The following is a 12,525-nucleotide window of genomic DNA, read 5'->3' as shown; positions in this document are numbered from 1 at the left end:
CCAGACTCTCTTTGCCTTGGGAGCAATTACAACCTTGACTTCTAGGATGGATGCAGAGTACCAAACCAGAAACAGTCACTGGAACAAAGGAGTCACAGTGAATATTAGTTTTTGTCAGATTTTGAAATAAACACTTACCTGAGAGATTTTATGTGTACCAGTTCATTTGTAACATGCTACTTTAAAGCACATCGAAACACAGTGTTTTCAGAGATTATGAAAATTTTATTAATAAAGAAAATCTGCATTACACATATCCTGTTTAAAAACAACCACTTCAAACATGTAGAAACACTTTATTTTGTGTTTGCTATTTGATCAATGCCAGAAAAATAAAACCACAACACCAAAGTACAGCCCAGTATTTTTGCAGGGGATAATAATCATTTGAGATAATAAAGTACTAGAAAATCAGAAGAAACGATTCAAGGTATTCATTTCAAAGGCTAAACCACGAATTCTTCATCCAAACGAATGTTTCCACTGTGAGTCAATACATTTGCCATCAGTTATTTTTAATGCTATCCTGAATACACAACGTACATCTAAAAACATAATAGAATTCTCAGAAAACAGTAGTAACTGATAGTCAACATGATTTACAGAAATTCATGGCTATGTAGCAATGGTTCAGAGACAATCTCTAGAAAATATGAGGATACTCTTCATGACAGGAAAGGATTGGTTTTGCAGAGCAGCTTTTAAGTTCATTTCTGATTATCTTTAAATAACCTCTCTACCCTTGTCACTTGATCTCACCCTTTGCTAAAATTTTATAAACATATTCCAGACATACTGCGTGCAAAAAGGGAAGTATGAGAATATTAAGATTCTCATGCCCTGGACATGAATAGAAAACATGTATATAATGTGTTCTCACTGTTGAACAACCCATTGAAGTGTAAAGCTGGAAAACACTAAGTAGAGAGCATATACATTTTTAATCCAAAGGAAAAAAAAAGTGAGGCCTGTTACTTGACTACAGTTTCCAGGGCTCTGGTGTAGCTATATTTTAGGCATGGCTCCAAGGAGCAGCCTACACAAATTTGGATGGAGCCAGGGAGGCACAGATGGTGGTCACGTGAAGGCACAGACTGATCGAGTGGGCTCGGCTACAAAGTCTGTACATTTAGGCTGCTGTATCCTCCTGTTTCAAGTACTGCCAAGTCCCGGTTCTTCCCTGTCTTTCCAAAGTCTTGATTCATTTAATTCTCCTGAAGGAGGTGGAAGAGGAGGAGGGTTGTGCAAATCTTACTCTTTCATGGTTTAGAGGAGACAGTCACCATCTTGGCTCCTTGTCAGATTTTAAATGTAACATTTTGCTAAGTGTAAAGCTGTGTATCTGTTCCTTTTCTGTTGCCATTATTGTAACTTCAATATTTGCAAAACACAACATCAAAATACTTCAAATCCAGCCCAAAGTGGTTATTCACGCAACACAATTCTTATACGTATCAATATACAGTGAGCTCATAGCAATAAAATCTTTTCTTTCTTTCTCTTTCTTCTTTCTTTCTTTCTCTTCTTTCTTTTTCTTTCTTTTTTGTTTAGTTTTTCTATTCACTTACAATTTTTTTCTCTCTTCGGGGAACTTAATGATTTAATCATACAATAGTAATATCCCCATTTTATATATGTATAGTATATATGAATATATATATCCTGATGGTTATACTATTATAAAGCTCATTACAATGTCAGCTCTTATTGGTTGCATTATTTCGAAAAAGGAAGCACACAAGCTAAAATGATTCTACCATTTGAAATACTCTGTGATTCACTGATAAAACATAGAGCACCTTAAGGGTATGCAGTCTTAATTTTTACATATAAAAACTTGTGGTGTTCACTATAAAATGTTTTTGCTAAAGAAATTCAGGAGGTGCTTTCAGTGGTACCTAATTCACGGTTACTAGCATTAAAGTGCTACTACTTACTCTTTAAAGGATGGCCTACGACATTCAAGATTCTCAGTCATTTTCTTCTTTGTATAGGAAACTCTTATCAAAAATCAAAATGGATTCAGTTGCTGGCTTTAAAAACACACACACACACACAGGGCAACAAGGTATTCTTCAAGTCCTCATTCTGCTTAGTATTCTGTTGGCGTAACTTTTGCGTGTGATCAGGTCTGCTCTGGAGACTTATCCACTAAGCTCTCCAAAGTGTCTTTTTGACTGGAGCTAATGTGTAGGAAGGCCATTTTTAAAGCAAATCAAAACATTAAAAGGTTTAACATCTGTTAATCGGGTGTTTTATCTAGAGGACATAAAAGATACTTACAATCCTCTAGCTTACTGACTTAATGCTTTCCTTTTTACTTGAATGTTTATATTGTGTAGAAACCGACACTGTTACCACAATCCATGGAATTAGTCCACTTTCTTCTAAGGCAAACGAGAAATGCTTTTCTTTTAGGGTAGAATCTCATGATTAGTAAAGTTCATCAATAGGCAATGTGGAGAGGTGAATGGAACTCAATTATTATCTTAATTTCTGCTTTCAACAAAGCATGCGGATAGAAAAAGTTCTTGATACCATTTATGTTTCATGAATTTCCATTTTTAGCTTGTTCCTTAAAATATGAATACAGTTCAGAGTGTAATAATAACAATAATTAAAGAGAGAAGTCTCCCGACCTTGGTGCTTTGTGCTTTAAGTCATAGTCACTGAAAAACAAAACAACTAAAACTACCCTCCAAGTCAAGTTTATATTGCTCAAATAAGAACTTCAAAACATTATTTTGATTTTCTAAGTTGACTAAGCATACAAATTAATAATAGGATTATGTATCAAATACAGTCTCTTGAATGGAACACATCAGCATTACCCAATCTTCCTCAAACATAGACTGCTGGCCAAGAGAGATACTTTTCTACATATCACAAATGTGCTATTTGTATAAACACTTCCTATTACAAATGCTCTTGTTTTTGTTTAAATGAATGTTTTTAACCTGCGCTATTAATTCAAAATTTTTTTTTTCCCTTGTGGTGCTTGGCTTTCAGAAGAAAGAATCTTTAGGCCTCTGTTCTTGTGAGAGTAATTTCTCTTAACACTGACAGTGCAGCATAAGTACAGCCAGAGCTCATTAAATAGACTTCTGAGCATAATTATAATTAACAATTAGCTAGAAATTAGTTTTAATGATTTGTTTTAGATGATAGAATAGAAGCATAATGTAATTATTTTTAAACCTTCTACATCATTAAGAATACAACTACCACCACCTTTCAATTATTGAGAGGCAATCATCTAAAGCATTTAGCAAGTGATCTACTTACAGAGCCAAGCTCAGGGAGCTGAAGAGGCCGCCGCCCCAACCCAGGTGTTTATAATTATCTAGCCTTTTGCAAAGCCTCTTCTGTTTCTACGCTGCTCTTTAAGCTATTTCATGCCTTAAAGACGTCTCTACCAGGGAAAATAAAGAGATTCAGCTCTTCCCCCACCTCCTGCCTGTCTCCAAGACAGAGCAGGGCTGATGACTGGAGGTGGGGAGAACCAAAGGAAGATGCCACAAAATTTAGCAACTGGGCCTGAAATTCACCATTCACACCATCAAACTGGACTAGCAGGAAAGAAGATTATGTAAGTCATGGATAATATGAGTAAGAGGAATCAGCTCCAGACTGTAAGGCTAGGTCTATGCCATTCTTTCCTTGTTCAGTGTCCTTTTAATATCCCAAAATCAATTTGGATCTTGCTTTCTCTGCAAGAATGTTAAAAAAAAATACAATAGAAACCCGAAGAAATGCTCTTTTGTTTCATAAAAATATAAAAATATTCATTTAGAACAGTGAATATTATTTATTGTCAATTTTTTTCCTTTCTTTGTTTAGAAAATTCTTTTGTTTAACCTCAGCTATACATGTGCTATTTTCTCTTGCAACTTTGAGCAAGAATGTTAGATCTTTTGCTGGGGCCCCTCAGAAGCTGTTAGGGAGCACATCCTGACACCCACGTAGAAGACCTGGTATCTGTGTTTCCACATCACAAAGCAGGCCAACAAGCACACAAGGCCGCAGACCAAATTAAGGATCATCTGGATGAGTAAGAACAGTTTGAAAGTGCCAGTGACGCTGGTACAGTCCGTCACATCCCGGTAAACAAAGGTCCTGCTGAGCAGCTCCGAGGAGGGCAGTTTGCACTGGCAAGAGTCGAGTGTGGTCTCACAGGTAAACTGTGTGAGCTGCAAATAGTGGTGGGCAGCAAAGGCCACGGCCAGCACACAGACTGTCAGGCCAAGGGCACTCAGCAGAAAGTATAACAGCTGCAAGAAAGCAAAAGAAAACCTTTCTGGTTACAAAGAACACTGGGTGATGATTTGCAAAGCGAATTCATCAAAACTGTTCTTTTTATTCTCTCCCAGAAATTTTCTGATGGAAAGGCTGTCTCTTCTCAGAAACACAGCATCTAAGACATGGAAATAGTTCTATGTGTATTTATTAGCGAGTGGTCCTTAAACCCTGATCACATGTTCACTTGCCATCCAGATGTTGGGCCCTTTTCAAGAGTTGTGACAACCATATTAGCTGGATTGTGGGATGTTTTCATCTAGATATTGCCAGCAGTTTAGATAAATCCCAAATAAGCTAGCCATCCCTGAATGACATGTTGTGCTTATTTTGAACTCAAGAACTGCTGATAGTAAGACTGAAACAAGACTAGGAAGTAATCTTTTATAATGCAAACACTGTGTTGGCCAAAATTAGCAATGATGGGTCAACTAGTAACACAGGTTAATTTTTGAAAAAGGCTATGTTCAATGTAGCAATTGACAAACTGTATCCATAAACCTGAGAATCCCCAGCAAAAGGTTTCTGGGAGAAACTAGATTATGACTCCAGAAGTCAAGTGATTTGATGTCAGCTTCATCGCCTATGAAACTTACCCCAAGCCCAACAATAACCATGTGATTCCTGAGCATGAAAATCCACTCTAAATGGTTCCTCAGCCACCAAGAATTTGAACCCTGTTGGGCCCCAAGTTAGCTTTGGGATTGAAAAAGTCTGGTTAAAGTTCTTACTTTGCTGCTAAAGGGCTGTGGGAACTCTGAACAATTCAGGCATTTAGCTTAAACCTGAAATATTCTGAGCAAAACTTGTGGGTGTTCACTGACATGGCCACAATAAAATCTATTTTATGAAACAAGAAATATTTTTGTGATTAGACTCGCCTACTAGGAATGTTTCTCTTAATGGTCCACCTGCTGAGATTCTAGGTGAGGCTCAGCGTCCCCAGGTTTTGAGACTAGTATATATAGTTGTTACTGCAAAAATTATATTATCACAGTCAAAAGTTGCTCTCTACAGAGAACAATTCTGGTGAATGAGTACTTCACAAAATGATATTTGTTCTAGTTATTTCTCGGTTCAGATGAAAGTAGCTCTGCAAAGATGATGCCTTTCTCCACCTACCCGTATATATAATTCAAAATCAAAACATATATGTGACACTATAAAGTATGAATACAAAAGTCCTCCAAATGAGTGTTTCCCACACAATGAGATTTCAAGTATTTTTAAGTCTTAAATTTGGAACGCCATATTTAAATTTTTACTTTTCTCTTTCTTGAGTGGTATGTGTGCATGTATATGTAGCTGTGGGTGCACATACTGGTTGCTGGTGCCCTAAGCTTATGTCTGGTTTGCCTGTAAGGGAGTCCATCAGGGATTACATACAGCTTGATTGTATAACTGAAGTCACTGGAAGAGAGTAGAATTAGTTAAAGCCATTTTTTTTTCCTTAACATATCTTAATTAGTATATCTTAACCAAGGAGTACGTGGATTCTTTAGATCTTCTCATCAAAGAGATCTTAAACACACATTCTTTTTCCTCTTCAAATCATTTAAAGGATTGTCAGAAGTAACCTAAGTATCTTCATCTGTAAAAGTTTATAGAAACATCTTATATCTCAGGAACATAACAAGGACTATACTCAATATTAGTGCTCCTTGGAGGAAGAGAACCAGATAAATACAAAGTGATACCATCATAAAACTTTTTTTGGTAAGAGATGGAGTCTTGCTATGTTGCCCAGGCTGGTCTCGAACTCCCAGCTTCAAGTGATCCTTATACCACAGCCTCCCAAAGTATTGAGATTAGAGCCATGCATCTGGCCCTCAGTATTTCCGGTGATTCTATTTTATGCAAAAATTGGAGTTTTAGGCTAAAAAATATGGATTTATTTTGTAGGACCAATGGGGCAGAGTATTTGAACAATTCTGGGTTGTTCTGAAATATTCAGGCTTGATTACCGACTTCAAACTCTTGGTGCCAAGAGCCAGATTAAACTGTCTTGACTATGCTCTGTGTGTGTGTGTGTGTGTGTGTGTGTGTGTGTGTGTGTGTATACCCATTGAAGCTGTGTTCCCAGTATAGCCAGCAGAGAACTGGAAACAGTTTGCTCTGAGAATAATGGTACATCTATGACTTTACCAACATGGATGCCCAGGTTAAAATGATCATTTCCCACCTAGTAATCATCTGCTGTAGAATGGTCCTAATTGGAATTTTCTCTACTTGTTTTATCAACATCAGTGGATGAAAGTGGGGGGCAGGTGTCTTGTGATAACCTTCCTACCTGTAACATACATACATCCTTCGATAGCAAATTTTTTTTTGAGACAGAGTGCAGTGGCTTAATCTAGGCTCACTGCAACTTATGCCACTCAGGTTCAAGCAATTCTCATGCCTCAGCCTCCTGAGTAACTGGGACTACAGGTGTGCACCACTACACCCAGCTAATTTTTGTATTGTTTGGTAGAGACAGGCTTTTACCATGTTGCTCAGGCCGGTCTCAAACTCCTGACCTAAAGTGATCCTCCTGACTCAGCCTCCCAAAGTGCTGGGATTACAGGTGTGAGCCACTGCACCCAGCCATTTTCTGTAGCAATTTTCTGTAACAATTGTTGGGACAATATCTTGAAGAAATGAGCAATTTTCTGTAACATTTTTAGATAGCAATTTTTGGTAACATTTGTTGGGACAATATCTTGAAGGAATGACCATAATCTCTCATTCTCAGTCTGCAAATAATTCAAATAGTTGAAAACGATTTTACTAATTCATAATAGTCACAAAAATCCATTTGTTGAAAATGGGAATTTTGTCTATTTTTAAAAGATGACTTTTTGGCTCAGAGATTAAAAGGTGTGCCCAAGACCATTTAACAAGTGCATAGCAGTACTGGCTGATGATTAAGAGCATGAACCAGGGAGTCAGGTTTCCTAGGTTGGAATCCTGGTTTTCCCCTCACTAGCTATGGTACTTGGGCAAATTCAGCAATCCCTGTACACCTGTATTTCTTCATCTGTAAACTTGGCATGATGATCATAATAGCACCTACTTTACAGGATAATTACCAGGATCAAAAGAGCTGATGTCTGTAAGGAGCTTAGAACAGCATCTGGTACACAGGAGCACTATTTAAGTATTTGTGAAATAATAAGCAAATTAGTAGGGATGGAAAGAGCTGTCTTCTCAGGACTGAGGATATCAATTCGACTGCCTTTGTCTTATTTTGTCATGTGGGAGTAACAATGCATTCTTGGCTTGTAGGAAGGATGTAAACATTTACACAAACACAGTGGTTGCTCAATTTTAATTGAACCGTTTAAATATGCTAGAGCCCAACGAGAACACAAAGAAAAACCATGCTCCTTAGTGTCTCTGAGTATGAATAAATTTACATCGTCCATATCTGTCTCACACATAATGACTCGGCTTCTCCCACTCGGGAAAGCATCAGGCTAAGCAAACTAGAGGAAGACACGGAATCAAGTTTCTTATCCATTTTAATATATAAATATCTACTCGATTCCCCCTAAAGCCTGCGGACTGCATCTGCAGCGCTGTAGCATTTTTCCTTCATGGCTTTTAACCCATCTGACAGCAACAAGCTTCTGGGTTAGAATCTGTAATTTAAAATCAAGTGGCTTGTTTTACCTACGCGGCACGAATAAACTATAAGGAAGAGTGTTTACGATGACCTTGGGAATCCGAGCAAATATATCTTGATAAAAGCCCAGAGCAGGAGGCATCTGTCTTGCGGGTGTCAGCCCATCAGCCTAGCGCTGCGCAGCGGGCGGAGGCGCGGTGGCCCCGGGCGCTTATGTAACAGCAGCGCCCGGGCGCGTCTCCGCTCGCTCGCTGCCTCTAATTGGTACTCGGCCTGCAGCTTTCGCGTTAGGTGACCTCGGGAGGAGGGTGTTTCTGCTCCAATTTAATTACCTTCCCCGGTGGCCTGAACAGGAAGGGACCCTCTGCAGCGCGCCGCTCGGGAGGAGGCTGCCGCAGCAGCCCAGGGGCCTCTTGGATGTGGACAGGAGGGAACGTGCCCCGGAATGTTTCCTCAGGCACATGCCCCCGACACGTTTCCGAACCTCCAGGGGAGCCCTGAAAAAGTCAGGGCAGAGGAAAGGCAGGAAGCGCGACTTGCAGCCAATGCCCAGCCAAGCCCAGAGGCAAAGCCCAGGGAGGAAGAAGGAACGCTCTGGTGGCATCGAGGGTCTGCAAAGGGACCCTCCTGCTCTCAATCCCCGACCCCCGCCCCTTCCGCCAGAGGGCTGTCCCAGCTTGAGGAAAAAAAAAAAAAAAAAAAAAAGAGCCTGTGGCTATTGTCTGTAAGAGAAAGAGAGGGTGTGTGTGCGTGTGTGTGTGTGTGTGTGTGTGTACCTGTGCTGACTACAGTGAGATTGTCAACATGGCCTGATTGCCTGTCCTGGCTATCTGGGCATTCAACAATTGGAAATAAATCCTCACACAAAGCTTAGGCCAGGGTGCCGAGATGGGAGCACCTATGCTGGAAAGATTTCTCACCTATGCTGGTGAGATTGGCTGAAGCTCACTTTCAACCTGGTGATAATGTAGCATGCAACCTTAGAGAGTTAGCAGCAAGCATCAAGAAAGGTCACATTCAGGAAAAGAGAAAAGTGCCTCAGTATTTGTCAATGCCTGTCACGGGTAGAAAAAAGAGATAGCTAATGAGATCTTCCTAGTGGGGAATCCTCAACCTGGCTGACATTGGCAGTGACTTTTTTTTTTTTTTTTTTGTCTTTCTATTTTTCTCTTGCTCCCTATTTTAACTAAGGTGCAGATGTTGAGATGACACTGGAGTATCTCTGAAGCTGATGCTTTTGCCTCTGCTGTTTTCCAGATCATGGTGTGGGGGGGTGGGGGGTGGAATGAGGGCATTTCACATAAACTAATAGAAACATAGTTTTGGGTGTTCTTCAGCTACTGGATGAAGTTCTTGTAATTTAACAGGCCATTTCTTACTAAGCTTTCTGGCTTCTTCTTTTTAATCATCGAGACTTGCTCTTTAGTCAAACCTCTGCAACAAAAAGTAAACATAGACTGATGTCTACTGTATCTGGCCTTCTTTCAAGGAAAGTACTAAGACAGAAAAGTACAATTTCCAAATGAAGGCCTATCCACCAAAATTCTATCTTTAACATTTAAAAAAAATAGCATCTATTAATTTTTTTACTTAGAAAAGTTACGTCTAACTATTGGAGAACATTTTAAAATTAGAGACTCTGCAAAATGCAGATATAATCCCACCACTTGTAGATAATTGTATTTTCTATGCTCATTAAGAGCTTTTTTTTTCTGTAGGATCATATCATACATTCTTTGTAGTCAGCTTTTTAGAATTAGTTATTATAATGTAAGCTTTTAAATTCTATTCATTACTTTTTATAGCATGATTTTAAAGGATATCATCCCATTGCTTTTTTATATCAACAGCTTCATTATACTAGAATCTTCCAACACATCTTATTTTTTTCATCTTAATAACTTCCAAATAATATCATTCTCTTACTCTTATGTCTTATGTTTTCTCATTGTACTGAACAAATAATCCAGTTTGTATGTTTTCTGGTAGAAGAAAAAACAATATGAGCGGACCAAATTAAAGAAAAAAAGATTAAAGATAGCTTTTTATTATTTGCTACAGTAGCTAAGAGAAAATGAAGGAATTTGATTTCTATTAGGTCTGATTTCTAAGTTCTGTGTCTATGTCCGTACACTCTGAAAGGGAGTGTCTTTGCTTCCCTTTGGAGTAGATTCTATTGTGCACTGAAAATGCTGTGTATCTGAATTGGCTCCAACGGAAGGCACTGTCCTTAACAGAGAAAAGATACACACAAATGAAAGATGCACACATTTGCCAAACCATGCATATCCCACCGCCTGTCCCCTGATTTTGCCCTGAGACTCTTGGCACAGAGCATTTGGATGCACCCAATGTACTTTTACTGTCTCAGTGATCCCACCTACAAGAGGAAATACACTTAGACTGTTTCATTATTAAAATATTCCAAATAACCCCCGAGATATGGAAGTGGGCACTGAAAGAGACACCTTTTTTTCTGGCCAAGTGTTTTGTTGAATTGATGAATTTTCAACATTCCTTTTAAGGGCACTGAAGGACAGACTTCAGATCCTACAGGCCAACCCAGTTCATGGAAATTAAGACTTTAAAAAAATCAGCATTACCTTTGAGGTCTGGATCAATGCCCTCTTGAAACATTTTTTGGCCTGCCTAAAAATGCAATTTCTTAACTAATCAGATATGCAATCCCTTAAGAAGGCACTCCTTTATTTTGTACTTGGGTTTCTTTCTAAGTGATGATAAAGAGAAAGAACAATCACAACTTACCTTCATAGAAAACTGAATACACGTCCGTTCATCAACCTGATATGAGAAACAAAGCATAAACAAGCCAAGATAGGCCACTAAGCAGACCTGCAATGGAAAACAGAGAAAAAAGGATGTTATCAGGGCAAGTTGTACATTCAAATGACATCAGTCTCCGTGTCTTTCACCAGTCACATCCATGTTATAAAGCTGTCCATTTCATTTACTTATCATTATGTACCGTGTTTTTCTTTCAACTTGTGGAAAACCACTTTAAAATTAGTAAAATCAATTGATTTCCATTTAGCCAGCATTTGCTAAGTTCTTTTGATATGCCAGGTGCTATATAAGATCCTTCAGAGAGTATGATCATGAAGTTCACTCAGTGTTAAGCAGTTTACAATCCAGTGAAAGCCAAAATAAATGCACACACTATGCTAAGGCAAGATATTACATGTTAAATATTATTCCAAGAAGTACAAAAAGAGGAAGAAATCACATTGAGTTGGGTGATATAAAAGGCTTCCAACAAGGCATGGATTTGAAATGGTCCTTGAAAGAAATAAAACGTGATTACTAACATTAGCTAAATATTTACTACATGCAGGGGCTCTTCTAAGGACATTAGATTGTATTTCCTCCTGTAATTGTTACAAAACCCTATAAGGTAGGTGATATTATAATCTTCATATTGTAAGTGAGAAAGAAAAGGCACAAAGCTAGTAAATAGTGGAATCAGAATTCAAATCAGGTAGCTTGGGGCAAAGCAGCATCATAAGCAATAGCACAGAGGAAGGACTGCATAAAGACTGTGTTGAAAGAGCAGCAAATATGCACCCATGGTTTACCCATAGTTCAAAATAACGACATATAGGCCAGGTGCGGTGCCTCATGCCTGTAATTCCAGCACTTTGGGAAGCGGAGGTGGGTGGATCACCTGAGGTCAGGAGTCTGGGTCTATCCTAGCCAACATGGTGAAACCCCACCTCTACTAAAAATACAAAAATTAGCTGGGCATGGTGGCACACACCTGTAATCCCAGCTACTCAGGAGGCTGAGGTAGGAGAATTGCTTCAACCGGGGAGGCAGAAGTTGCAGTAAGCCAAGATTGCACCATTGCACTCTAGCCTGGGTAAGAAGAGTGAAACTCCATCTCAAACAAACAAACAAACAAACAAAACCACCTAAAAACATACAGCGCAAAAAGGGTAGAATGAAAATCTGGTGATACGAAATTGATTTAGTAAGTAGTGACACTTCCTTGAAAATTTTTGAGCAGGGAATGACATGATTTGAGAGACACATTTCAGGTAAGTTAGCAGTGATGTTGGGTGAGTCGGCAGTGAGAACATCAGGGTATTATTTTACTAATCTGAGCAGGCTCAGTATATCAGATGAACCAGAGCTCAGATAGTAGCACGCAAATTCAGAGAAAGAGATGGAGAGGATAGGCATAGTAAAAGCTGAATCTATACGTCTTGGCTATTGCATAACTGATGTGAGGACCTGGAGAGGGAGAAACCGGAAGTGACCTACAAGGTTAGTGCATCAATGAGGAAAAGATGGTGGATGTGCCTACTGAAAGAAGGCTGGCTAGAGAAATAGCAGCTTTGAAGGAAAATATACTCAATCTGTCAAATCGCATTTTCTTTTTTATGAACTGGAGTTTTAGAGGCATGATTTAGAGTTTCTAATCAAAGAGTATCTATTCACTCAATTTTGAAAGCTTAAAACATTGATAAAATTCCACACTTTTAAAATAGAAAATATCAGCAACGGAATTGCATTTCCTGATAAGCATACTTTTACTAGAGACAGATGTTGTAAGAGTGGCTAAGAGTCACCTAGCAAGTCATTAAACAACTGTTTTGTTCATA

The 12,525-nt window shown here is 38.8% G+C and overlaps 1 protein-coding gene across 2 annotated transcripts in view; it reads right to left on the bottom strand.

The window, feature by feature from the left end:
* Positions 1-204: 204 nt before the first annotated feature.
* The window catches only part of SSPN (sarcospan), a 107,818-nt gene continuing 95,497 nt past the window's right edge, over positions 205-12,525 (bottom strand). For both annotated transcript variants that reach the window (XM_074402940.1, XM_010337326.3), the window contains exons 2-3: positions 10,670-10,756; positions 205-4,271 (exon numbers count right to left, since the gene is read on the bottom strand). In XM_074402940.1, the coding sequence (XP_074259041.1) occupies positions 3,906-4,271; positions 10,670-10,726 (423 nt within the window). In that variant the 5' untranslated portion in view covers positions 10,727-10,756 and the 3' untranslated portion in view covers positions 205-3,905. The remainder of the gene's footprint in view (positions 4,272-10,669; positions 10,757-12,525) is intronic.

This window comes from Saimiri boliviensis, chromosome 7 (assembly GCF_048565385.1).
Source record: "Saimiri boliviensis isolate mSaiBol1 chromosome 7, mSaiBol1.pri, whole genome shotgun sequence".
In the NCBI taxonomy this organism is placed as follows: domain Eukaryota; kingdom Metazoa; phylum Chordata; class Mammalia; order Primates; family Cebidae; genus Saimiri; species Saimiri boliviensis.
This window is presented reverse-complemented; position numbering and strand designations above follow the sequence as displayed.